Consider the following 27200-nt stretch of genomic DNA (forward strand, 5'->3'; position numbering starts at 1 on the left):
TATTTGAGGATGAAAGCGTTCACTGTAATTACGCAACCCGATCTGGATTGTCCACGCCAGGCTTCCTTAGAAATATGCTGCTGCAAGAGGGCAGCTAACAGAGAGCACTGGGACCCTGACTGATCTATGGAGATTCTTACACACACACCAGGACCGTTCTAAGGGGAGGAAAACCAACTAACTTTTAAATTGAGTCTAATTTTACCCACTGGACCTTTAAGTCTGTGCTCTACTTCCTGTAACACATTTTCCAGAAGGTACTCAATGAATGGCAACATTAAGACAGCCAATAGAGAATTAGCTATGCTATTAGTCCATATAGGTACAATCACAGTCACACTGGTGCCGTAACTGCAATATCTTATGCAGTGACCATCGATGCTCTTATTTTACACTTTTAACGTGACTGTTTTGTGAACGATTTGATTTGTGTCAATGGGTGTGTGTGTGTCTGTGTGTCTTCAGTGTTTTCTTCAAACTTATTGCACCCTGATTGTGAGCAGAAAGCTTTGTGATCTCAATCTGATCTCAACAGTTCTGAGCTCTGAGTTCTAAGACTGCCTTGTTGCCTTACAGTCGGGGAGAAAAAAATCTAAACATTTGTGGAATTGTGTGAGTAATGTGTGTGTGTGTGTGTGTGTGTGTGTGTGTGTGTGTGTGTGTGTGTGTGTGTGTGTGTGTGTGTGTGTGTGTGTGTGTTACCAGCTGGTGTGGGCCTGTGGACCAGCTCTCTGAAGACCCCCAGCAGCAGGTAGAGGACGGTGGGCAGGATGGACACACTTCCTGCACAGCAACAAGCAATCAGACACTCAGCCACCGCTTCTCACTGTCACATCTCATCATGACAGCCCTGCTAACAAAATCACTTCCTGTTCTCTTCTATCTTTTCAAGTTGGTTGTGTTTTTATTGACGCTAAAACAGGACCTTACTGCCATCATTTCCTTCTATATTTTTGTGCAATGACAATAAAAAGCTCTCTATCTATCCATCCATCCATCCATCTATCCATCCATCCACCCATCCCCCTATCCATCCATCCATCCATCCACCTATCCATCCATCTATCCACCCATCCATCTATCCACCCATCCACCCACCCACCCATCCATCTATCCACCCATCTATCCATCCACCCACCCACCCATCCATCTATCCACCCATCCATCCATCTATCCACCCATCCATCCACCCATCTATCCACCCATCCATCTGGAGGAGTGCCAGCCTCACCCTCTGGGGAACAGATGGACGGCAGCTCAGAGAGGACACACAGAGCGGTGGACACCAGTCTGCAGTCACCGTCAGTCCAGGATGAGACTCCAGGAGCTGAACACACACAGTCACAAGATCATGAAATAAACATCTGCCGGTCCTCCCTCATCCCCCCTCCATAGACACACAGAGTGAATTACAACAACATTCATTTGTGTGTGTGTGTGTGTTTTCTGTGCGTCGCCTCTTCCTGCTCGTACCGTTCTGACCGGTTCCAGCCAGTTTGGGGCTGAGTTGTGGCAGTTTGCGGACCAGCACGCAGAGGCAGAGCTCCAGGGCACCAAACACCAGCGAGCGTCCGGGGACCAGTCCGCCAGTGTCACGACCCTCACCAAACTCTGGCAGCGTCTCCTTCTCCGCCGCACCATCATCGACTGACACACCAGGAGGAGCATCAGGAGCATGAGGAACATGAGGAACATGAGGAACATGAGGACAAAAGAAAATGCACTTCACAGACTATTAGTTGATTGGATTTTTTTCAGTTTTTCAGTCTTTCACTCAATCTGATGTTTTTTCTCTGACTGAGCAACCAAACAATGAGCTGTTTAAAGTTCAGATGGTTCTCACAGGTTCTGGCTATGAATTGAAGAGTGTTCACCTTCGGCACTGTGGCGTTTCTCTCTGACGTGCTCCTGGGCGGCAGAGACAATCTGCTGCAGTAAATTCAACACAGCCAGCTGAACGCACTGCGACTCCCTGGTCACCATGAGCCTGTGGAGGACGCTGAGCAGCTCCACACTCAGAGCCTGAGACAGACAGACGGTCAGAACAATCTTCAAACCAGTACTGCAGAAGAACCTGCACACCGACCTGGTCATTTCCAATCTTGGCTCGGGGCCAAGGGACGTCCAGTAGAGCCTCCAGAGCTCGCAGACAGGAAGTGATGTTCTCCATCTGCTCCTCAGAATGTGGAGAACACAGGAACTCCACACTAATCCCTTAGAGGACAGCCCAGTGACATGGAGTCAAAGGTCATCATTTAGAAGACAGAGTACTATTCATCATTATTATTATTACACAATAATTTGGCCTTTATTAGCAATATCTCATTAGCAATATATTGATGGTACACACTACAAACTGTGGAATTCAATTCTATATATATGCTAATATACATATTATTATATACATATTGGAATATGTATGCTACAGTATTGTACCCAGTATGAGGTGCAGTCTGTCACTGTTGATGTCCTCTGGGCTTTTGGCTCCACCCACAGAGCCAGTGTGACCCATGGAGGTGGGCGTGGCCGGCCTGGACAGGTTGGCTGGGGTGTCGTCCGACATCACAAAGCCTGCCACACAATAAGAGAGTGCAGTGAGAGTGCAGTGAGAGTGCATTGAGAGTTAATTGAGAGGTGACTGACCTGTGCTGTGTAGCCAGAGGGAGGTGGCGTGGAGGATGGAGGCCCAGCAGGAGGAGTAGTGGACCCGGGCCTGCTTCACTGTCTCTGCTGTGTAGAAGGAACCACCTGCAGGAACACACAGAGAACACACAAGGCGTCTTCAATCATTTTCTTTAACATTTTGCTGCTTTGCCAACTATTTTGAACCATTTTCAAAAAACAACAACTTTGCTTCATAACATTAAAAACCAAATCAAGTGTAAATGAGGGGGCACCGTGTCACTCTGGGTGTCAAGAGTGAAACGAGGCAGCAGCTGGATATTACAGTGGTGGCTGAGTCTCCACCGGTCTAGATTAAAACCCGGAGCCAGTCGGCCCAGTCCAAGTCTGAGACCAGACAGAGAGCCTGAAACAGTGGCATGGAGACCGAGAAGACCGACCTCCAGTACTACAACACAACACAACTCCCAGTCTCCCACCTGCTGCAGGCAGCTGTGATGCAAACTCCTGAGGCAGGGTCAGCAGAGCAAAGTCCTGCAGTGCGGCCAACCACAGTCGGCTCAGAGTGGACTGATCTGATTGGACGAGCTTCAAAAGGCCTGTGGCTCCCGGCTCGGAGCAGTCAGTGGACTGGGAGGACGGTTCCTTCCGTCTGCTCCTCTCCACCGCTACGATGTAAACCTGACACACATCAGAAAAACAGCAATCACAGTCACATTTTCATTGCTCAGTGTGCTCTGTGTTAACATACTAAGCAAAGAAATTGTATGGAAGAAAACGAAGAAGGTGCAGCAGGTATCCAGGTTTGGGTGCACAGGGCCGCCGTAGTTCACTGGCAAACTCAGGAGAGGGAGGTGGGGGGGGTGAAAGGCACTGCAATCTAAAATGTAACCACTGGATGTCGCCATTTCTTCTTCAAAATTTCCAAATATTTCACAATGGACCTTCAATAAAAAGGTCATCCTTTCTGTCAGGATTTCCCAAATTAAAGGTTTTATCATTTATTTATTTACATTTTTTATATCAAAAATTTTAAAAATGTTATTATTTAACTAAAATTGAAGCTATCCAAAGTACACACACACACACACACACACACACACACACACACACACACACACACACACACACACACACACACACACACACACACACACACACACACACACACACACACACACACACACACACCTCAGCCCAGGCTTTGAGAACAGCCAGAGTTTCCATGGTGGCGATGGCTTCATTGTACTGCAGAGTTGCTGCTGAGTCCCTGCCGGCCTGCACTTTGAGCAGTGAAGACACCAGGAGCTGATGAACACGCCGAAGGTCCTGGAGGTCGCTGACTACACCGCTGCCAATCCAGGCACTGCACACCTGCAGGCGTGTCAAACACCATGACCTTGTTAGCAGCCAGTCCAGCAGTATCTGACGGTACCACCAGCAGAACCCCGCTGAACCTCTGTTACTGCTGGGTCGGCACTGCAATAGAGTGAGTGCAGTGATGTGTCGATGGTCACCTGACAGGCTTTGGCAGTGACGTCTGGGGAAGCGTCAGCACTGAAGGCTGGTCTGAGTGCAGCTCCAACCTGAGAGCATTCACAACAACGAGCAGAGTCTCCAACAACGAAAACATCAACAGTTTCACCAATAACTTTGGAATTTAAAAAGTGCTTGAGCTTCCAAAAATGAGCAAAGTCAATCATTGCTGAAATAAGGTCATTGGAACTTTGAAAATATGATTCACAGAAATTCATTTTCTGCACTTTCTTAATAAGGAAGGAAATAAAAAACCACACAAAAAACTATGTTTTTTTCACAGTCTAAAACTTCACATCACTGTTATTGTATCAACGTTTGGAGTTTTTTTAATCAAGTGTTTCTCACATTAGCCTGGTACTGCTCCAGAATGACATGACCAGGGAACTCTGGCTCAGGAACGTCTGAGAAGCACCTGATGATGACCAGTAGGGTCTGGAGGCCTGCCAGCCGCAGCTGGTCACTGTGGTCCGTCGCTGCCATGAAGGCCATGCGGACCAGCTCACCAAGGTGCAGAACCAGGAAGTCTGTGGAGAGTCAGGTGAAGACTTAAAGGTCCAGTGTGGAACATTTGGCTCAATTTATGGTTATTATATTGCTAAAATCTTCACTGCCAGACAACAAAGCTTTTGGTATTTAAGCTGAACACTAGGGGGCGTCCTCAAATAAACCAACCAAGAAGAAGAAGAAGGTGGAGCAGGTTTGGGAGCACAGGGCCACTGTAGTTCACTGGCAAGCTCAGGAGGGGGAGGGAGGGAGAGTGAAAGACGCTGCAGTCTAAAATGTCTCCACTTGATGTCACTGTTTCTTCTTTAAAATCTCCAAATATTTACACAGTTACTTTCTAATGAGGTGCAGCCATTAGACTCTTTGGCACAATGCCAGTCAGTCAGTGTCTTTAGTTCAGGCCTCTATGATCCAAACTATAACCACTAGGTGTCGCTGTTTCTTCTTCAAAATCTCCAACTATTACACACTAATTAAACACAAGGCTTCCCCATTATACACATGTGCTCACTACAGCAGCACAAGCAAAGTGGTGAGTGGGAAAAAGGAGCAGTAGGCAGTGAATGGGATGCGGCAGGAACGAAATGAGATGATGAGTCCAGGCTACTTCCATAGCGTCCAGGGAGGGGAAGGGAGTGGACACTGACTCCACCCCTCCTTCATTCAATAAATTAAATCACTGTTTCTGCTTCAAAATCTCCAGCTATTACACACTTTAACCTTTAGAGGGCGCTGTGCATCTGACCAAACAGAAAGTAACAAAGCGTCCAGTGTGGGAGCCCCACCAGTGGACTGGTGGAGCCGCCTCTCCTGAGCCAGAGCCATGCTGAAGTGGGCCGGGTCGGCCGTCTCGCACTGCGCTATGATGCGACAGATGCAGTCCATGGCGAAGCGGCGAGTGGCCCAGCCCAGCGCCGTGAAGGAGCCGCCGCACTCGGACTGAGTGGCTCGGAAGGCCGACGAGTCGTCGTCTCTCCAGGGGTCCCAGTCGTCGTCCTCCTGGGTGGCCTCCACTGCAGCGCGCCGCTCTGCAGGGACAGTGATATTGACTATATATATTCCTGACTGTGCCACTTGAAAGCCACCGGCCCAGAGGATGAAAACCTCAATAAACATTCATGATAGAAAAAGAGAGATTATTCATTAATGGCAGCTGATACCTCAACTCATCGCCACACTGTGAATATTCAATGTGCAAACAGGATTATATTGTTTGTATTTTCTGTACGACCAACAACTTGGGCATTAAATAAAATGAGGTTTGTAAATGTATACGAAAAATGCCTGCAGAGATAAAAACAAGTGGAAGAGACCAACTTGGTACTTGGCAACGTGAGATAAAAGTTTCAAATCAATAAAGTTTTCTGGATCTGAAACGGAATCTTATTCACTTTTTTCCGTCAGAAAGCTCACAGTCGACATTTCAACCCACCACTGGTTGCAGACAGAACATCCTTGCAGAGTTTGAGCCACAGTCCCAGTTTGCCAGTGGTGGCGCTGGAGGTCATCATGTGGATGAGAGTCTCCTGGATGTCCCTGCGCAGGCAGCAGTCAGCCTGGCGGTCCAGCAGAGTGAAGAGGGCCCCTTCCAGACCCACCTCCTTCATGGTCACATCTAGCACACCATGACAAATGATATTGACAGTCAGTCATTAAACAGCTGTAGCTCCTCCATGATTCCACTGTCTTCAGAGTCGTTTCAATAAAGAGCTAAATACCCTGGTGGTTCTGGGTGGTTCTAAGAGCTAAACAACCTAGTGGTTCTAGTTGGTTCTGGGTGGTTCTAAGAGCTAAACACCCTTGTGGTTCTAGTTGGTTCTGAATGGTTCTGGGTGTTTCTGGGTGGTTCTGGATGGTTCTAAGAGCTAAACACCCAAGTGGTTCTAGTTGGTTGAGGGTGGTTCTGGGTGGTTCTAAGAGCTAAACACCCTGGTGGGGCTTCAAAGACTCTGATTTGGTTGCAACTTTGCTTTGCTTCATTTTCCATTGACATTCCAGCAACATGTTTCCTCCATAATATCCCAGGATAGATTGTTTCCTCCTATGAGGTGGCTCACCAGAACACTCCATCCATCTGCTGCTGCTCCGCTACCCCCCCTCTGGCACACTGTAGAACCCACTGTGACCCATCAGTCAGACAGTTTGCCCAGCCTGGTCTAATTCTTTTGTTTAACGTACTGATAGTTGAGAGAATCAAACATCTTCTCGGCACAGAGGTTCACTAACGGGGCTTTGAGAGTTGACAGAAGCAGGTTGGCGAGCGGCTCTCCTCACCCAGTGGTGTGATGTCTCGTCTCGGCGTCTCTTTGACCAGAGTCACAGCCAGTTGGGACACCTCCAGCGCCTCCCGCTGGACCAGCTGCCGCAAACACGCCACCACGGCCCGCCGCAAACACAAGTAAGAGCTGCACAAGTTGGCCTGAAGCACAGAGAGAGCAGTGATTGGATGCTACTGCTCACTCAGTGCTGGAATGGTTGAGACTGGCTAGAAGAGGCATGCAGCTGCAGACAGGGTGACCTCCCAACTCCAGGCTTCCAGCAATAGAAATACTGTTAGTTACTGGTTACCATTACTGGCTCAAATCACAATCACTACTGGTTATAATTGATTACATCAGCACAATCATGCAGTCATGCCAAAATAACTGCCATTTTGACCACAATCCATATACGCGTTCCATCATCCACTGTAATATTCAATGCAGTATTTGATGGTTTTTAATACTGAAGTTTAAGAATTGAAAATGTCTTCAAATTCACTGACACAGTGAACGGACAATGTTGTCATCATCTGACAGTTCCTGGAGGAAACACTGAGTGGCAGTCAAGAGGTGATGTGAGTACAATTGTTAAAAAAAAAAAAAAAAAACAAGTGCTGAGGTTCCAACCAAACTGTTAAAAAGCAGCAGTGAGTTAATGGAGCCATGAAAGCAACAGGAAGAGAGTGAGATGATGAGTGTGGAGAGAGAGACGTGCAAAAGAAAACCAGCTGAAAGTCAAAGCAGCAGCAGCAGCAGCTTCAGTTCTCACACACACACAACATATCAACACACACAACATACCAACACACACACACACAACATACCAACACGCAGTCATCCAACAGGATCTCCTGCAAGAAACAACACAAGGTCAATGCAAACTCTGATCCCTCAACAGTTCCATTTGATGCCTGGACGCGACTTCCTCAAGGTCTGTGTCAATATCACTGCACACACTGACGAATGGCCACACCGGTGTAGTGAGGACAACAACAGGCACAGTCCACGTGTTTGAATGTTTAGCTTCATGAATATGCCGACGCAGGTGTGTTTCCTCTTCACCCTTTTCACACGGATGCATACAGAGGAAAATCGCAACAGTGTCATGGAACACTTTTTCACATTGACACGTCGGCGGACGTGACGTACGGGTCACGTGACCAGACCAGTTCACCGACCAGTGAAAATGTTGCGTTGTGACTGGACGGAGGAGGAGACGGAATATTTTTTCCAAGTCATCAAAGAGAGAAAATATAAGAAGCATTAATATAAAAACATTCTGGCCAGCAAACAACATGGAAATGCAGATTTATGGCAAAATGTTTTGTTCCTCCAGCCTCCTCAAGGTTGCGTCTCGCTGGATGAGATTTGACCAGAATTACGGCTGATGATCTTCACACCATTCAACGGAAACATCTGCAAATCACAATCGTACTTAGTGGAAATTCTAGAAATTTATGGAAACGCAGCCGGCGTGCGACAGTGACTGTCGGAGCCGAGCTGTGTTGCAAAAGAGGCGCCGGACCGAGACGGCGCATACTCGGCCGACGACGAATAAAAGCCGCGAAGCCGAAGGTTCCTTTGCTCTCTCCTGTCACCGAGGCCCTTTCTGGGGCCAGGCCTCAGGTTGGGCCACCTCATATTTCTAAGAACAATCCGTCCTACTCACACAGAGCGCAGGCACCAGAGCGGCCAGGTTGAGGTGTGCTGGAGAGAACATGTGCAGCTGCTGCAGGCAGCCGATGGCTCTGGACTGCACCAGAGAGTCGGGACTGGCCTGCATCACTGCACAGCCCACCAGACAGCTGGAGCGCAGCGCAGCCACCGCAGCCGCCTCGCCTGGAGGAACACACACACACACACATCACCGTCACACCCCAGCTCTGCACACCACACACAACAGCAAGCCTTAGAATCCTCCTGCCTTGAACTACCTTGCAGGTCCGGGCCAAGACAGGTGATGAGGCCGTGTAGGCAGCGACCCAGGCTGTGATGCACCTCAGGGTGGGTGGCAGGAGCCCAGAGCAGCAGGCGCAGCACCAGGGTGAAGGTGGGAGCAGCGTGGAGCCGATACAGACTGGCAGACTGGTCCATGACCAGGGCCAGACTGTGGAGGGACCAGGCCTGGAACACACACACACACACACACACACACACACACACACACACACACACACACACACACACACACACACACACACACACACACACACACACACACACACACACACACACACACGATGGGGTCAAAGGCCAAACTGGGACAAACTCCGGCTCCAACATTGATATTGACTGAACTAATGTGAACCGTCTCATATGGAGCCAATCAAGCTGAACGTGGAAGAAAGCCACTTCACACCGGACCGCCAGGAACTTCATGTTGCACTCAGGCTCAATGGAATTGAATCAAATTGAAAAAACTCATCAAAATTTATAACATGTCAATAAAACTCGGAAGGTTCTTTTCATTGGCAGCCTTCTGATTTAAATTTCAACAGGAACCTTTATCCACTGGCTGATAATACATTTCAAAATAAAATGACAACAATAAACCAATGAAGTCATAATAATATTATGAATGTCCTTCAATCAACATCCTGTCCTGATTGAGCAGCAGAGCATTGTGGGACTTGTAAGTATCAGCGCTGCATGTGCTGTATAATACCTGGCGGGCTACCAGCTCTAGTAGTGGTTTTGCGTTGGCCTCATGGGCCAAATGTAATGACACTGCGGGCCAAGAGCGAGGGGCGAAAGCACCGCATGTACCTGGACCTCAGGTGAGGTGTTGTCCTGGCTCAGGGTGAACAGCACTCCCAGGCAGGTGGAGAGATGTTGCGCTGAACTGATTCCACCCGTGTAGCGCTGCAGCGCCCCCAGTGCCAGGGCATAGCCACTGCGAGAGGCCGCGTCGCGAGCCGTCTTTAGCCTTTCAAGAAAAAAACAAAACAAAAAACAGAAGAGGTTGCAGCAGTAATGTGAGCGCTACTATTTTGTTTTGTAGTTGCATGGTTCAAAACCAGATCAGATTTCTTCTTGGTAACTTGAAGCGTAGAAATGAAGTGGGCATGGTTTTACATTATTTTGTAATCACCCATATACTCATATATTATATATGCATTGATCAACGTCGTTCTAGCAGATGTGGAGTCGAGCAGGAGTGACTGCCTGCACCTGTCAAAGCAGAGCAGGGAGGCGGAGACGCTGAAGCCAGGGTCTCCAACCACCTGGACCAGCCTGGCCAGACCCTCTGCAGCCAGGCAGCGCATCAGAGGACTGCTGCTCTCCAGGGCCGCCGACAGCAGGGACAGCGAGGGAGCTCGGACCTCCTCTGGACCCAGAGACCCCCGAGCAGAACCCTGGTGCTGAACACGACACACGGCTGTCAGGGTTTCTCCCTCCGGGAAGTTAGAATAGTAGCGCCGACTTCAACACAGTACCTGAAGGAGACTGCAGAGAGCAGCACATATGTGCATGTGGACAGTCTGCTGGCGCTGACCCTTCAGCTGATGGACAGTTTCCACAAACTGCTCCAATATCTTCACTCTAAAGAAAACACGGACACGTATTACTGTTGATACGAAGAGCAAGAAGTATTAAAGTACAACTGAGTCCCTCTGGTGACCTATTCTGAAATATTGGTTGAAACTTAAGTGTTGAAAGATTTGAAAGTCAAGCCATCTAAATTGTCAGTTGACTCGTCCAGGTTGTGGGCAAACTGTCTGTCTGGTGAGCCACAGCAGCTTTTAACCAGGAGCAGCAGCAGATGATGGAGTGTTCTGGTGAGCCACCTCATAGGAGGAAACCATCTATCCTGGGATATTATGGAGAAAACATGTTGCTGGAATGTCAATGGAAAATGAAGCTAAGTTGCAACCAAGGTGTTTAGCTCTTAGAACCATCCAGAGCCATGCAGAACCACCAGGGTGTTCAGCTCTTTATTGACATGACTCTGGAAACTCCTCATGGAGGAGATGAAGCTGTTTGATAACTGACGGACTGTTGATACCATTTCTTCAAGTTTGGCTTAGGAGATGGATTAAAGAGCTGGAGGGGATGTACATGGCCCCCGGGCCGTAGCTTTCCCACGCCTGGTCTAGTCAATCTAGAGTCCAGACTAAAATGTCCCTGCTACTTGCTGTGACAAAGTGAGGTGCGCTACCTCTGAGCGGAGATGATGTGAGGGAACAGCACCCCGAAGAGCCTGACAGCAGCAGCAGTCAGAGCCACGGCTGGAGGGAGAGGAGACGGAGCTGCATCGCCGCTCTCACACAGACTGAAGGCGTCGTTGTCCAGAGAGCCTCCACCAACACTGCTGCCATGAAGCTGAGAGGGAAACATCACGTTAGCTCTCAGTGCCCCCACCCCTCTGAACAAGGAGCGAGTGAGTCCCTCCACCTCACCTCCTCCTCAATGTATGAGTGCTCCACCTGCAGGAGGGCGGGGCCAATCAGCTGCAGGTCGTCGTGGTGGCAGAGTGGAGGCAGCAGCGTCAGCTCCGAACACGGCTGGTTGAGGTTCTCCTGACTGGACACATCAGCCACCAGCTGGCTCATCACCAAGCCAAAGCTCTCTGCAACACACACACACACACACACACCACACACACTTAAATTAAACATTCATCAAAATTTTTGGGAAATGTGAATTGGTCTTGTGTGGCCCGCAGGCCAGAATTTGACAACTATGGTCTTCACTCTTTGTTGTGTAATTCTAATGCAGTGCCAAGGGTTTGTCAGGACAAACACTTCACGCTGGTGAGCGTCTTGTGTATTTCCTGGAGGCCTAAACTCACCCTGTCCTGAAATACAGCAATGGGCCTGGTCCAAAAAAGTGTATAAAAACATGGAAATAAAGATAGGAGGGATTGAAGGGATTGTGTGTTGTCACCTTGGTAGCTGTGAGGAGGCAGCAGAGCCAGCAAGTCATAGACCCTCAGTCTGTAGACCACACAGAAGCTCCTGATAGAAGAGCCGTAAGACCTGAGGAGGGCAGGCAACCTGACAGACACGCAGGAGACACAGGAACACTGCATCACATCATCATCAGGACCATAGCAACACTCTGAGTAGTCACAAAGTAGATTGTGCTCATCTATCCTTCCATGTAGGAAGTGGAGAAGAAGAAGAAGAAGAAGAAGAAGACAAAGAAGATAAAGACGAAGACGAAGACGAAGAAGAACAAGAAGAAGAAGAAGAAGGAGAAGAAGGAGAAGAAGGAGAAGAACCCTGGATTGAGACACAGCCTGGATGACAAAGATCAACACATGACTGCTACTGACTTGTTGAGCAGAGTGACAGCGCAGGCCAGCGGCAGACGACTGATGACATCATCAGTGAGCAGCGCTGGACACCTCAGCAGCAGGTTCTTCATGGCTGTTAGAAAAACAAAAATCATTTGCAGCGTTTACTTTTAGTAGAGCTAAAATAAAAGCGGCATTACTGAGGGAGTTTCTTTGTGTTAGCAGTTGTGCATAACTGATAGATAAGAGTGTTCAGACAGTGTTCAGCATGTTAATTCACTGTCACACAATGAGTGTGTTCAGACTCTCATGGCAGGAACAGCAAGTTTTGTTTGTATATTTATCTATTGTTTTTAATTCATTCTGAATCAGCGCCACCTGGTGGAACTGTCCTGTATTAAAAATCCACGACACACAGGTGTGCTTGAGTCAGAGAAAGAAAAAGAGCATTAGTGCATCATCACAGCATCACTCTGCTGTTATTTGTGCGTCTCTTGCAGCAGGTAGCAGCTTCTTCAACTGGCCTTCATTCACACTTTGCTGAAGTTCAACAGGTCCCACACGTCTCTGCTGTAGATCTTCTCATCTTCTCCGCTCAGCTGTTCTCTTCAGGGGCAGCCACAGCCACTGCAGAGCACTGACTGCAGAGCACTGACTGGGTACTGACCGCAGATTACTGACCGCAGAGCACTGACTGCAGAGTACTGACTGCAGAGTACCGACTGCAGAGCACTGACTGCAGAGCACTGACTGGGTACTGACTGCAGAGCGCTGACTGCAGAGCACTGACGGCAGAGCACTGACGGCAGAGCACTGACTGGGTACTGACTGCAGAGTACTGACTGCAGAGCACTGACTGCAGAGCACTGACTGCAGAGCACTGATAGGGTACTGACTGCAGAGCACTGACTGCAGAGCACTGACTGGGTACTGACTGCAGAGTGCTGACTGCAGAGCACTGACTGCAGAGTACTGACTGCAGAGCACTGACTGCAGAGCACTGACTGGGTACTGACTGCAGAGTACTGACTGCAGAGCACTGACTGCAGAGTACTGACCGCAGAGCGCCCCGGCTCGGCCCTCCAGAGTGACCTGCCAGGTGAAGTAGTCTCCTCTGCGCAGCTCCATGTCCTGCTCTCTGAGGGAAGCAGGAAACACACATCGGCACAGCAGGAGGACGTGGGTCAAGTGATGCTCCACCACAGCTGGACCTGAACACACACAGCAGCAGGCCAGTGGGAAATTAACAAGCAACACAACAGTAACACAAACAACTTTTGCCCAGTTCAAGCAAAAGTAAAGATGACACTGCGTTGTGAGAATAGAATAGAATAGAATAGAATAGAATAGAAGGCCCTCATTAATCCCACAGTGGGGAAATTTGCATCATTACAGCAGCAACTGTATTGTGCAGAAAGATGGAAAATTATATCAATTAAAAGGGAAGAAGGCAATAAAAAATGAAAAAATCAGTCTTTATTGCACCTTTGTGAAAAATGGAATGAAAGGTTTTTGGACCGATACCTAATGTGATGAGTGCGGAGATGATGAGCCACCCGGCCCGGGTCCTCTGCAGGGACAGCCGGCTGTTCTGAGCGGCCGAGCGCAGCAGGTCTTCAGCCACGTCCAGGACCAACTTCAAACACACGGAGCAACGCTTGCTTCATCTCCACCTTCACACACATTTCCCACGGAGTGGTCGCTGTGACCCGGTGACGGCACTCACCACGCCTTTGCTGTGAGGTATCCCCAGGGGGCAGTGCTGCACCGCGGCCACCAGGGAGGCGACGGCGGCCCCGTACCCGGCCACCGCTTCGGGAGAGGACTTGCGCGCCAGCAGCTGCTGGGTGCAGTGATCCAGCAGCTGGGAGCCCTGGCAGGGGACGGCCACCACCAGGGAACGAAGGCACCAGGCAGCAGCCAGAGAGGCTGCAGGTCTGGGGTGCAGCAGAGCGGAGAGCACCGAGTCCAGCAGCCCTGACCACACACACACACACACACACACACACACACACACACACACACACACACACACACACACACACACACACACACACAGTGAACAAAGTGACATGGGTGAGTCAGTGTATTGAAGGTCCATTGTGTTATATATGGAATGACTTGGGATTTTTAGAGGTGAAAGTTCAACATGCTGCCCATAAATACATCAGGAAAAGTGTTTAATGGCAGAACGCTTCTCATACATATGAGAACTCCACAGACCAGTCAGGGTCCCAGTGCTCCCAGTTAGCTGCCATCTTGCACCAGCATATTTCTAAGGAAGCCTGGTGTGGACAATCCAGCTGCCTGACGGCAGAGTGTTTGCTATTTAGGCTGAACACTAGGGGGCGCCCTCAAATAAAGCAACCAAGAAGAAGAAGGTGGAGCAGGTGTACAGGTTTGGGTGTACAGGGCAACCGCAGTTCACTGGCAAGCTCAGGAGGGCGAGGGAGCGAGAGTGAAAGACTGTGCAATCTAAAATGTGACCACTGGATGTCGCCGTTTCTTCTTCAAAACCTCCAAATATTACAGACTGAACCTTTAACACACAGGTCCCGACAGACACTCAATGAAATAACAATATGAACACCTTTAGGTTTCCCCATTATACACACATGGTCTCTAGAACAGCACAAGCAAAGAGGTGAGTGGGAAAAGGAGCAGTAGGCAGTGAATGCCATGCTACAGTAAAGAAATGAGATGATGAGTCCAGACTACTTCCATAGGGTGCAGTGACTGAAGAATAAAGGAAGAGAGGGGAGCAGAGGCAGCACTGACTCCACCCCTCCTCCAATCAATGCATGAGAAAAATCTTTTTTTGGAAAGTGGATAAATCCACCTGTGAAAACTCTGAGGGACAAAACTCTGATTCAGATAATGAGTGCGCGTGTCACCTGTGCTGCTGTCGGCCAGCAGGGGCGCTGCAGTGGAGCCCAGTCCTTGCACCAGTCTGCCCAGCTCCAGGAGGCAGCAGACCAGCAGGTGCTGGCTGGCCGACACGTCCCAGGGTGAAGGTCTGTTCTCCGCGTTGCCGTCAGTCAGAGCCGCATCTGCAGAGAGCAGCAGGAGTCAGTGCCAGAAGACCGTCCAGACGTCTCCTCAGTGGACTCCATGGTGGACGAAGACCTTCAGCCAAAACCACCAGGCACCTCGGTCAGCGTGTCGAGGTGACGCTGTGTCGCTCCACACAGCGCTTTGGAGGAGTTTCTTCTTCATGTGTGACGTTATATAATTATTATTATTATTTACTATTATTTCCCAGTGTGATAAATGTGCAAGTCACAACCTGTCCACCAGAGGGCTCAGCAGTCGCTGGATTGTGTATTGAACAGAGTTGGGAAGCAACAAAGGACAAATTCAATGTCACTGTAGTTCAGTAGATTTTTCTCTTCTTTACTTGAGTATTTCTTTTCTGACCACTTTTTACTTTTACATCCTACATCTCTATACAAATATGTGTACTTTCTACTCTGGACTGTGTACTCTGTACAGTACTTGGAAAAAACGTTCTTGTTACTTAAGTGTTTAAAAGCCTTAAAAAAAATAGAAATTCTAGAAAAGTAATGAACCAAGTGTTGCAGTTGTTACTTTAAGTGGAGCTATTTGAACTCTGCTGTTGTGTGTGATCAAATTTCAGAGGGAGATTATTTTAGAGCTGCTCAGCTTTGAGGTTACTGTTCAGTGCGTTTTCAGTACCATGCAGAACATAACTGATTGGTTCCTGTTGTTAGTGAAAACATCCAATAATAGCTCACTGGTCATAAATATAACTATACTACATTCAGCCTACAGCTGTTAAAAAAGTGTTTTACTCTTGCAAAATTATCAACTTAGGTACCCTTTCATTAATGGCAGGGTTTTGTTTTACTTTTGTACTTAAGTCCATTTCAGAACCTGTACGTTCTGACTTTACTTGAGCACAGGAGTTGTATCAGTACTTTTTTTTTGTCCACTTTTACTCAAGTACAGAATGTGACTACTTTTACCACCTCTGGCATTTCAGGGTTGTGATAGAGAGAGAAAGAGAGAGAGAGAGAGAGAGACCAGGACACTTTCATTCTGCGCTCTTGATCTCACAACAAGAGGCACTGACCATTTAAGAAAATGTACCTACAACACAAAAATCCCATCCCAGCTCACCAACTGCTGGTTTGTGTGCAGCGACAGCGAGGCTGAGCTGCTTGGCAGCGTTGGTCTGGGCCTTCTCTCCCAGCAGGGAGCCCAGGGTGCTCCTCAAAATGAAGGAGATGCAGCGGCGAGTCACCGCAGCGTCCACCGCCGTCTGAGTGGCTTTCCCGTGACAGGCCAGCTCCATCAGCAGTGACAGGAAGGCCGGGAAGTTGGCCTCCAGCCAGGAGCCGCCCAGCGTGGAGATGAAGACCACGTAGGTCTGGAAGCACAATGGGAAGAGTGAAGTTCATCTCTTGAAGAGACAGAGGAGACAGGTGTGGTGATACAGTACGATTAAAGCCGGGGGGTGGGGGGACTAAACTCCATGACTGCGTTGCCACAGTGGCTTCTACAGTGTGCCAGAGGGGGTAGCGGAGCAGCAGCAGATGCATGGAGTGTTTTGGTGAGGAAACAATCTATCCTGGAGAAAACATGTTGCTGTCATGTCAAAGGAAAATGAAGCAAAGTTGCAGCCAAGTCAGTGTCTTTGAAGACCCACCAGGGTGTTTAGCTCTTAGGACCACCTAGAACCTTCCAGAACCACCCAGAACCATCCACTGGAAACACTGCAAACATGGAGGAGATGCAGCTGTTTGATGACTGACTGACTATTAGGGCAGTGGACCAGATTAAAAAGCTTAATAGGCCGCATATGCCCCCGGGGCCATAGTTTGCCCATGCCTGATCAAAGCTCATCTAGCAAAACATCTGGTCAGTGTTCCAGATTATGACCTCTGACCTCTAGGAGTCCCAAAGAGTCTGCACCATCTGCTTAACGGTCCCGTGTGGAAGATCTTTGAAGGAAGCCCTGACAGTAGGTTGAGATGGCAGCTAACTGGGAGCACTGGGACCCTGACAGCAGGTTGAGATGGCAGCTAACTGGGAGCACTGGGACCCTGACAGTAGGTTCAGATGGCAGCTAACTGGGAGCACTGGGTCCCTGGCAGTAGGTTGAGATGGCAGCTAACTGGGAGCACTGGGACCCTGTCAGTAGGTTCAGATGGCAGCTAACTGGGAGTACTGGGCCCCTGACAGTAGGCTGAGATGGCAGCTAACTGGGAGCACTGGGACCCTGACAGTAGGCTGAGATGGCAGCTAACTGGGAGCACTGGGTCCCTGACAGTAGGTTGAGATGGCAGCTAACTGGGAGCACTGGGACCCTGACAGTAGGTTGAGATGGCAGCTAACTGGGAGCACTGGGACCCTGTCAGTAGGTTCAGATGGCAGCTAACTGGGAGCACTGGGTCCCTGACAGTAGGTTGAGATGGCAGCTAACTGGGAGCACTGGGACCCTGTCAGTAGGTTCAGATGGCAGCTAACTGGGAGTACTGGACCCCTGACAGTAGGCTGAGATGGCAGCTAACTGGGAGCACTGGGACCCTGACAGTAGGTTCAGATGGCAGCTAACTGGGAGTACTGGGCCCCTGACAGTAGGTTCAGATGGCAGCTAACTGGGAGCACTGGGTCCCTGACAGTAGGTTCAGATGGCAGCTAACTGGGAGCACTGGGACCCTGTCAGTAGGTTCAGATGGCAGCTAACTGGGAGCACTGGGACCCTGATTGATCCAAGGAGATTCTCGTGTATATATGAGAACCGTTCTCAGGGGAGGAAAACCACATGAATTGACTGTACTGCGAAGTGTACACTTTTATTAATGTATTGATGAGCAGTGTATTAAGCTTTTACTGAGATAAAAATCATAAATCAGGCAAATCTTTCCACACTGGACCTTTAAAATGCAGATAACAAGGAAACAAAAGAACTTCTTCCTATCTTGGGTAACTGTGCTTCGCTCCAGACAGCTACCTGTGATTAGTGCAACAGACTGAACGTCTCCATGTTAGTTCTTCATCTGAAGAGTGTCCGTCACTTCTCCCCACAAACCTTTATCATCTCCACCACAATTTTCACAGCAGTAAGCAGTTCATTCCCAGGCCGTGGCAGCATTCTACCTGTGTGACTCCGATTCGGACGTCTTTTCCAACAGAACTGGTTCCCTTCAGCATGTCTCCACTGGTGCGGAGGAACCCAGCACCTCCTCGTAGGAAGCCGCCCAACAATAAGTCCATCACCTCCTCCAGGGAGGTCTGAGCTCGTCCGCCAGGCCTGGCCGCTGCTGGAGAGAGAAACACACCGAAGGATAGAATCCATGTTGGGGACGCTGCAAGGCCACTTTGTTACAGAACCAGCAGAGTACAGGTTCTTGCATGTCAGTACTCGGCCATGGCAATACAGAGTACTTTGTGAGGCCAGTAGAGTTTATGGAATTACTTTTTTTGCACTGATGTTTTGTTATTTGAACAACATTCCTCGGTGTGTTTTCATTGCAGTACAAACACACATTTAACTAAATTGTAATATAGAAGCATATACAACTGGTATCAGCGTTGTATCGGTACATATTTTACAAGCACGAGAAGAGTACTCTTCAGAGTGCTTTCAGTACAGATACTGGTATCGGTATCGGTGCACGCCAACACTTTGTGTTCACCTGCCCTGCAACGTCCAGGACAAAACCACAGAGATCTGCAGACTGAGACTGAGGACCTTCACAGCGACTGACCTGTGGGCTGTTTGGGCTCCACAGCAGCAGCCAGCAGAGTTCCCAACAGTCGGGCAACTGTCACTCTTACGTTGTAGTTGGAACCTTCCAGGGCCCTGAAGCACAAAGTGGCCACGTTCTCCAACTCAGTGGTCCACAGAAAGGAGGCTTCCCTCTGCAGCTCCAGCAAACACTGTCAGGGTCAGAGCGCAGGGGGAGAGTGAGGAACTCTCCAGAGTTGAAGGTTTGCTTCCAACATTTTGGACAGAAATAAACTCATCTCCAAGTTGGCCAGTGTGCCGTTTATCAGCCGAGAGCGTTTCAACAAATTTCTTGGTTGTTTTATTTGAGGGCGCCCCCTAGTGGTCAGCCAAATAGCAGACACTCTGCTGTCAGGCAGCTGGATTGTCCACACCGGGCTTCCTTAGAAATCTGCTGGTGCGAGATGGCAGCTAACTGGGAGCACTGGGACCCTGATTGATCAGTGGAGACTCTCATATATACACATATGAAAAGCGTTCAAAGGGGAGGAAACCACATGACTGTTATTGTAATGTAAGTGCACAGTGTTACTGATGTATTGATGGGCCTTTCATCAAGGGAAACATCATGAATGAAGCCAGATTTCACACACTGGACCTTGAAGGTCACCTAAGAGGAAAGAGAGGAGGCGATGGCTTGATGTACCTTGGCGGCAGCACAGCGGACCGCCATGGAGCGGTCCGTCAGGCAGGTTCTGGCAGCCTTGTAGACCTCCCGGTGACACGGCATGGCGCCGATGCCCAACCCTCGCAGGATTCTCTCCAGACTCGACATAATCTCATAGCGACCTTGAGACTGAGGGAAGCAAAGCAAGGCGATCAAACCAGCCAACAGTTGGGAGTTTATTTCATGATCATTTGTGACGAGAAGATGTTCGATGTGATGTTTGTAAAAAGTCAAGACACGCTATCTATAAATCAAATGTTAAAAAAACATTTCCTCTCCCCTTCTTTCAGCCCTGTCAGTGAGTGAAGGGAGAGCAGAAGAGTTGTGAAAGACTGGGACAAGGACAGAGATGGTGGAGATGAACCCCGACCACTCAGACATTTCACCATCTTCCTCACGTGAACTTTGAATAACAATGCTTTATTCTGCACTACCAAGGGACCATCAAATTATTTTTAGAGGAAGGATAACTGTCTTTGTGATGACCAGGTGCCGACAAACCTCTGCGCTCTTCATGGCCTTCAGCAAGTTGGTCAAGGTGTCTCTGAAGGAGCCAGCAAGGAACCGACCAAGCTGCTCAAACAAGGCACCGATGCAGGCCAGAGCCGCCCTGAAACACACAGGAGGGCTTTGATGATGAAGTACTGAGGCAAAGCTTTCAAAACCTTTATCTTCATCTCAAAGCATTGACTCACGCTAGCCTAGTTCCTAGCCTAGCTCCTAGCCTCGCACACTAGTGGGGACGGGAAGAAATTGATTGATTGATTGATTGATTGATTGATACTTTAATGATCTCTAAGAGAAAATGCGTATCTGTTGAAACGGTTGCCACTGATGAATAGCACCAAAGAAACCAATCTTTCCCTCTCCTCCTCCCTCTTCCGAGCTTTCCAGTGAACTACAGCGGCCCTGTGCACCCAAACCTGGACACCTGCTCCACCTTCTTCTTCTTCTTCTTCTTCTTCTTCTTGGTTGCTTTATTTGAGGACGCCCCCTAGTGTTCAGCCTAAATAGCAAAAACTATGCTGTGAGGCAGCTGGATTGTCCACACCAGGCTTCCTTAGAAATATGCTGGTGCAAGATGGCAGCTAACTGGGAGCACTGAGACCCTTAGTGGTCTATGGATAGTCTTATGAGAACTGTTCTAACCGGAGGAAAACCACATGACTTTTACTGTTCTGCAATTATACACTTTTATTAATGTATTTATGAGCAGTATTAGCAGTAGTTAAGTTTTTACCACTATAAAAAACATAAATCAAAGGAAATATTGCACATTGGGCCTTAAATTCTCAACATTCTTTTGAAAGTGAAGTGTTTTCTCCATCAAGACGGTGACTTACAGGCGGGTTGGAAGGCCGGACGGCGAGTCATCTTTACTGCGGATGATGTCGTTACATCGCTCCAAAAAGACGGTGGAAGGAACAGGGTCCCCCTGGTGGTAGACCTGGGCTAAGCAGTGTGCAAACAACCAGCGGGTGGGCGGGCCGGGGGAGCCAATTAGAATGGCCGACAGCTGGTCAATGAGACGCTGCTGATTCTGTTTGATAGTATCCTGTGGAGGGGGTGGGACGGAGGGGTCAAAGGTCACAGTCATTGGCTACTACAGTGATGCGATGCTGTTCTTACCCTCTCCATGGAAGGAAGCAACTTCTTCAGGTGGCTCAGCCATTGGAAGATGAACTGTGCTCGCTGGTGTTCGCCCAGCTGGCTGCAGGCTTCCTCATCCAGCAGGAGGCTGTGAGTTCGCTCCATCACACCAACACTTCCTCCTCCTCTTCCTCCTCAGCTCCTTAGTGCAATCCTCTCCATTGTCTTCCCTCCTTCTTCTCCTTCCAAACGGCACAAAATGGGAGAAAATGGGAAGCAGGAGAGGCAGAAGCAGGGAGGAGAAATAAGTTCATTAGAAAAAGCAAAAAGAAACGGGTTTAGTCATTGTTCAATCCTGCAGAGCTTCTGAAGGAGCGACACTGCAGTGAGACGCTGTGTCTGAATCCAAATGAGAGGCGACAGGGCACATTAGAGCAGAAGAGGACGGGGAAGAAGAGCCGCTGTGAAGCACTGGAGGAATAAATGAGCAGCTCATCAATGATTCAACAGCGCACTCAACCTCTTTTAAACAGGCACACAGCACACAAACATACAGAACAACTCTAAAAATAAGTTTTCCTGAGGAAGGGAAACCTTCCTCACTGCTAACAACCACCTCACCTCTATGGTTATTGTTGTTCTCAGTACAAGCCAATGGCACACGCAGGTCAGCCTTTATTTCCTGGTTGAACTGAGGCAAACTAGATGGAAAAAGGGGCCAACTGGTGGTGGGACAGCATCTGAGTTTGAAGTTTGGATGTTTTTTCTATCATGTTGTTGTATTAACATCATCTTTTCTTATTTCTAGTTGTTTTTTTAAATTTATTTTCTACATTTTTTTCGGCATACGTTGGTACACAATTGATGTTTCTGATGGCATGCGTTCCAATAAGCAGCTAGTCGTAACTACTTAAGGTCGTACAGGTAGAAATGATTGACCTGAAGGCTTTACTGACTGTGATCAATCTGAACTGACGTTACAAATGGAATGTTGTCTGAAAGAATTCAATTCCAGCTGCTGTTTTCATTTAAAATGCATTCAACAGACAGAGAGGAGAGTCCAACCCCGAGACTGGGAGATTGTGGGTTTCAAACCAGGCAAGTGAAACAAGACGGCAGCCACTGCCTCCCTGCTTGCCGACGGCATCTCCAAGGGCTTCGCACCATCAGAGAGAAAACCAAGTGACCCTCCTGAGAAAGAATGAAGCAACAGTGACCTGGGGAGAAGCTGCAGAGACCCAGACTCTGCCAGGCAAGCATCTGCTTTGACCAGCTGGGGTGAAAAGGAAATATGAGGAATGAAGAGAAGGAAATGGAAGTAGAGAAGGAGGAGTGGAGCCAGAGTGAGTTGCTGCCAGAATATCCAAGTCATTACTAAACTTCTGTCACACTGTTTATCTCCAGGGTTTGATATTTCACAGTCTCACTCTTCTTGGTTGGCTGCGCTAGGAGGGAGGAGAGGGACTTCCCCACACAGGGAGGACTTGTCACAGTGAACTTTAATTTTCCACTCTTGTGTGTTTCACAGTGTTCAGCAGAGAATATCTGAAAGGCTTTTAGACCTCATGATGAACCAAAAGTCTCTTCCCTGAGTGAATCTGAGAGAAAACGCAAATCCACCTCAACAGAAAGTAGCTTGGATGGAATTTCATCTGGATCAGCAGTCAGAGGGAACCAGAAAGTCTTTTTGGAAATTCAATTTCCAGTATTGCAACAGTCCCAGCCAGCCTAGAGTGCCACTTAGACCGGACGGCCGTTCATCACAATATACCAAACAAGCCAGCGTTTGGACTGTGGCTGGAAGGGAAAGTTCCTTCACCCGAGTTCATGCAGAGAAGCAAAAACTGAAATCCAAGTGGGGACCTTGTCGCTTTGAGCAATCCCACGTTGTCAATAGGCGATTCTGCCAGCCATTAAAAGTATCTAGGAGAGCATCTGTTTCATGCTGAGCTCAATCTAATCCTTTCCAACCAATGGGAGCAGTAAATGGTTGAGGAAATATTACATGAGCTCCATCATGTCTTTAATGCATGAAAAATGTCATCGTGGCAAGTTGCAGCAGAATGCGTCACAGTTACCGCAACTGCAGTTGCCAGACGTCATTAACGGAGAGCAGAACTAAAGGAGATAACGCAGAAGACTCTTGTGTCAAAGTGTGCTGTGTAATCAGAAGCAAGTCAGAGCAAAAGTGCAGCTTGTTTGCAAGCAGTGAGCAGCAGCTTTCACCTCTGACCACACCAGTCTTAATACTTCTGCTATACCCAATCAAGTGTTACAACAACAAAAGGTAAGCAGCCTTTTAGAATCATTACTCAGAGAATGATACAAGTTTATGTTGGGTGTAGACATAAATGAATAAACCCGTAACAGCATTAACATTTAGCATGAACTACTTTTGCATGAGTTTCTATCACATTCTTGAATCCTCTTTGAATGACTGGGATTTAAAATGCATGAACTGGAAGAGAAAAAAATATTTTTGTGGAAGGATGACAGACAATTGGCAACCACGGTCACTCCGTTCTACTCACAGAGTATCTAAATATGACAGATGGGCCTGAAATAATAATAACAGTCATTAAAATGTTCTCTTATTGAAATCCAGTGGTTAGGGTGACGTAGTTAAGTAACAAGATGTACTGCTCTGGGTTAGTGGTGCGTGGAGTGCAATGTACGTGGAGAACAAAAAACAAAAAAACAAACGTTTATATCGTCAAGTTAACATAAACCCCGAGCGGCGGCAGATCCTCTGGTTTTCTAACTGCGGTCAGTATCTGACAGCGTCTTCGGTCACAGCTTAGGGACTTCAGCATCGCTCCCACAGTCCAAATGGAAACTTTTCTATTGTTATTATTTATTTATTTTTAGGAGCGGGCAGTGAGATAATACATGGATGCAGAATCTGTCTTCCTTACTCAAAGGCATAAAGCATTACTCGCTGCGAACAGCACCAACAGACATAGCATGGGGTGGCTAACCAGGGTTAGCTCTCGACCAAAAGTTAGAAGACAAACAGAGAAAGAGATGGTGACAGTTTACCTTTCGGGGCCAATTAAAGTGATTCCACTCCAGCATGAGGAGGAACAGTTTTCTGCAGCCTCTAAATATCTAAACGGAGCTCAACGGTGTGAAACTGTCTGCCTGCAAGACCGGGGACGCTGGGCACCAAGACAACAAGCAGCATTAAGACGGTTTTAACTACATCCTGTTCACACTTTTCATACTAAAGTACCCTTTTCGGTATCATACCACCGGAGCGTGGCGAACTCCAACGCGTTTAGTTTCTTAAACCATATTGACCGACAATGTGTAGAATTAAAACAGCTCAGCTCAGGGTGTGGCGTCATACCATCATTCGTTTATTGTTGTTAAACGAGTAGTTCTTTGTAGAAGTTGTGATATCATCATACCACAAGAGACGTGACGACATGACAAAACATCACAAAACGTACAATGTAAACTATAAATTCAACAAAGAAAAAAAAATCCGCAATGATAACCATGCCGTTTTAAATGGCGAGAGGTTACCAGCAACATTACTGTGTTCTCACTCAACTCCCTCAATGCACGTTCATTTCAGTAGAATTTCTTTAAGCTTACTTTTATTCTTTATTTCCAGTATGGTAAAGCTGCACAATAATGTTGCCGATTTAAGACGAGTCGACAGCAAACAGACCCAGTCTATATATATATAAAAAAAGACAACAACACTTTTGCCCATTTTCATTTAGTGTGTGAGGCCCTTTTACTTTTGAGCTTCGGATCCTGAGAGGCTTTCGACTTTAGCTCGGCTTCGCAGCAGCAGGCGTGATGAGTCTTGTCAGTCAGTCCAGATAAGAGGGTCGAGAAAGTCAAGTTATCCCGGAAGTGGTTGTCGATAGTCAGGGGAAACGATCCAAAAGTTGGAGGGTATTGAGTATTGCGTCAATTCACTCCTTCATTCCTTCCTCCATTGTTTTCGCGATATTAAGCAACTCCGACATCTTCTGTGTTTTGATGGACTTGCTCTGCTGCTACATTGTTACTTTGTCGACTCGCTAACTGGGCGGGTGGACAAAGGTTTTTTCTCTTGAGTTGATGGTAGGAGGATATATTCTGGATTTAGATTGTAAACCGTACATGTGATTTACACTCCGGAACAGAAGGTGGCGGTACTGCATCATATCGCTGGATGCCAACCGCAGTAAAATACGTTGAAGAAGAAGAAGAAGAAGAAGAAGAAGCAGCAGCAGCAGAAGAAGAAGAAGAAGTGGAAGTGGGTGGGAGCTGTCGCGATGTTCGGCTGTCTGGTCGCGGGTAGGTTGGTGCAAACAGACGCGGCCCAGGTCGCCCCGGACAAGTTTGTCTTTAACCTGGCCGACTATGAGCACGTGAACCACGTCGTGGTGTTCATGCTGGGCTCGGTGCCCTTCCCCGCCGGCATGGGCGGCGCCGTGTACTTCTCCTTCCCGGACCCGGCGAGCGGCAGCCAGGTGTGGCAGCTGCTCGGCTTCATCACCAACGACAAGCCCAGTGCCATCTTCAAGATCTCCGGCCTCAAGTGCGGGGAGGGGGTGTCGCACCCCTTCGGCACCGTCATGGGAGGAAGCGCATCGTCCGTGGCTCAGGTCGGTGTGTCGGTGGAGGCCCTGGAGCAGCTGTCCCAACAGATCCCGGCTCCCAGCGCCGCCGTCTCCACCGTGGACTCCTTCCTGCAGTTCACCCAGAAGATGCTGGACAGTTTGTACAACTTCGCCTCCTCGTTTGCCGTGGCGCAGGCGCAGATGGCGCCCAACCCCACGGAGACCTTCATACCGTCCAGCTGCATCCTCAAGTGGTACGAGAACTTCCAGAGAAGGCTGGCGCAGAACCCAAACTTTTGGAAGAACTGATGAAGAAGCGAGTGTTTTCCGCGGTGCCTTCAGGGGAAATGGGAACGGAGGATGTTTTCATTCACTTGTGAAAATCCTCACTTCCTTGGGGATCACTACGGCCGACCTGAATGAAAGGAATCATTTGGCCTTCACAGTTCTGCACTGCAGCATGATTCGAATGTATGATGATCGATCCATAGCACATCGGGTTGAATAAGACATTGGATGTCAAGGTGTCCTCGAAGTGGTTCATCTGAAAGAATGAAGCGTTTCTATTTTTTCCTCTTAGTTTTACAACATGAATTGGATTACTCCACATGTAAGTATTTAATAAAGATACACATTAAAGAGTGACCAACACAAATATGGACTTTTTCTCAACAAAAAGGAGATAATGACTGAAGAAGAGCTTTAAAAGACTGAATACCTCATTTTTAATTTGATATTGAAATGGAGGAATCTGCTTAAAATATCTGATGAAAATTACGGAAGGATTTACGCCTTTGTTTTTTAGTGCCATGTATTTTAAAAAAAAAAATAAAGTTTTGAATCTGTGCAGTTTGGGCACACTTCACTCAACTGGTGAATGACTTTTAGTTTTCCCTTCTGCTCCGCTGTCTAAATCTGAAGTCAGCAACACGACGTCTTACTTGCGCTTGGCTTCTTGCACATTCATGGTCACCAGTGGCAGCAACAGAGCAGATAGAAGATGGAGTCTTGTTTTTTTTAGAGATTTTTTTTGTAGAATAATCAATGCAAGTCTTAGTACCAAGGACATAAAAAATATTTTCATTTAATTCAAGGGGATTAAAATGAAAACCTTCTTAAAAAATTATAGCAATCTTCATTCAACACAACCAAAACAGCTAGAAAATAAAAAATGGAAGAGCAGGGAGTTGCATTGCAGAATATCACTGGTACACTGAACGTGTAATAAGCAATGTAAATGTTCTGTTTCATGCTACAAATATATTTCACATTAAAACGTAGTTGAGACAATGTTCTTCGGCGCAAAGCACTTGAAATTGACACTGTAAAAAATTATGCAGCTATCCATGAGTTTTTACGGAAGCCCTAAGCAGCTGGTGTGGGGACGTGCGCGCGTACGTGCAAGCTGGCAGGCGAAGAGGAAACAGGATTTTAATCAAATATGGATTTATTTATTCAAAAT

At 47.9% G+C, this 27200-nt stretch overlaps 2 protein-coding genes across 7 annotated transcripts in view; one reads left to right on the forward strand and one right to left on the reverse strand.

The window, feature by feature from the left end:
* Positions 1 to 25050, reverse strand: part of heatr5a (HEAT repeat containing 5a) — a 29592-nt gene extending 4542 nt beyond the window's left edge. The window contains exons 1-36 of one of the 6 annotated variants that reach the window (XM_076027802.1): positions 24926 to 25050; positions 21216 to 21418; positions 20930 to 21141; positions 20088 to 20196; positions 19566 to 19715; positions 18900 to 19071; positions 18289 to 18452; positions 16306 to 16555; positions 15060 to 15215; positions 13892 to 14142; positions 13690 to 13801; positions 13224 to 13376; positions 12205 to 12298; positions 11814 to 11923; positions 11327 to 11496; positions 11086 to 11249; positions 10364 to 10469; positions 10098 to 10288; positions 9693 to 9852; positions 8861 to 9050; positions 8596 to 8765; positions 7751 to 7777; positions 6940 to 7084; positions 6098 to 6280; positions 5451 to 5693; positions 4507 to 4685; positions 4140 to 4208; positions 3814 to 3996; positions 3102 to 3303; positions 2644 to 2748; positions 2437 to 2571; positions 2087 to 2214; positions 1875 to 2022; positions 1474 to 1647; positions 1232 to 1327; positions 703 to 783 (exon numbers count right to left, since the gene is read on the reverse strand). In XM_076027802.1, the coding sequence (XP_075883917.1) occupies positions 703 to 783; positions 1232 to 1327; positions 1474 to 1647; positions 1875 to 2022; positions 2087 to 2214; positions 2437 to 2571; positions 2644 to 2748; positions 3102 to 3303; positions 3814 to 3996; positions 4140 to 4208; positions 4507 to 4685; positions 5451 to 5693; positions 6098 to 6280; positions 6940 to 7084; positions 7751 to 7777; positions 8596 to 8765; positions 8861 to 9050; positions 9693 to 9852; positions 10098 to 10288; positions 10364 to 10469; positions 11086 to 11249; positions 11327 to 11496; positions 11814 to 11923; positions 12205 to 12298; positions 13224 to 13376; positions 13690 to 13801; positions 13892 to 14142; positions 15060 to 15215; positions 16306 to 16555; positions 18289 to 18452; positions 18900 to 19071; positions 19566 to 19715; positions 20088 to 20196; positions 20930 to 21141; positions 21216 to 21341 (5308 nt within the window). In that variant the 5' untranslated portion in view covers positions 21342 to 21418; positions 24926 to 25050. Of the gene's footprint in view, positions 1 to 702; positions 784 to 1231; positions 1328 to 1473; positions 1648 to 1874; positions 2023 to 2086; positions 2215 to 2436; positions 2572 to 2643; positions 2749 to 3101; positions 3304 to 3813; positions 3997 to 4139; positions 4209 to 4506; positions 4686 to 5450; positions 5694 to 6097; positions 6281 to 6939; positions 7085 to 7750; positions 7778 to 8595; positions 8766 to 8860; positions 9051 to 9692; positions 9853 to 10097; positions 10289 to 10363; positions 10470 to 11085; positions 11250 to 11326; positions 11497 to 11813; positions 11924 to 12204; positions 12299 to 13223; positions 13377 to 13689; positions 13802 to 13891; positions 14143 to 15059; positions 15216 to 16305; positions 16556 to 18288; positions 18453 to 18899; positions 19072 to 19565; positions 19716 to 20087; positions 20197 to 20929; positions 21142 to 21215; positions 21419 to 24215; positions 24376 to 24925 lie in introns of those variants that run through there. The other 5 variants (XM_076027803.1, XM_076027805.1, XM_076027801.1 and 2 more) reach the window with 5 other exon arrangements.
* A 138-nt stretch (positions 25051 to 25188) lies between these two features.
* Positions 25189 to 26608, forward strand: hikeshi (heat shock protein nuclear import factor hikeshi). Its single transcript, XM_076027821.1, has one exon. It carries the CDS (start codon positions 25451 to 25453, stop codon positions 26045 to 26047), a length of 597 nt encoding a protein of 198 aa, XP_075883936.1. The 5' UTR covers positions 25189 to 25450; the 3' UTR covers positions 26048 to 26608.
* Positions 26609 to 27200: the final 592 nt, after the last annotated feature.

This window comes from Nelusetta ayraudi, unplaced genomic scaffold (genome assembly GCF_046127955.1).
Source record: "Nelusetta ayraudi isolate G7.1 ecotype Tasmania unplaced genomic scaffold, CSIRO-AGI_Nayr_v1 ptg000021l, whole genome shotgun sequence".
Lineage (NCBI taxonomy): Eukaryota > Metazoa > Chordata > Actinopteri > Tetraodontiformes > Monacanthidae > Nelusetta > Nelusetta ayraudi.

Excerpts from the sequence above, each read along its gene's own strand:
- hikeshi (XM_076027821.1), top strand. The coding sequence starts at position 25,451 with ATGTTCGGCTGTCTGGTCGCGGGTAGGTTGGTGCAAACAGACGCGGCC.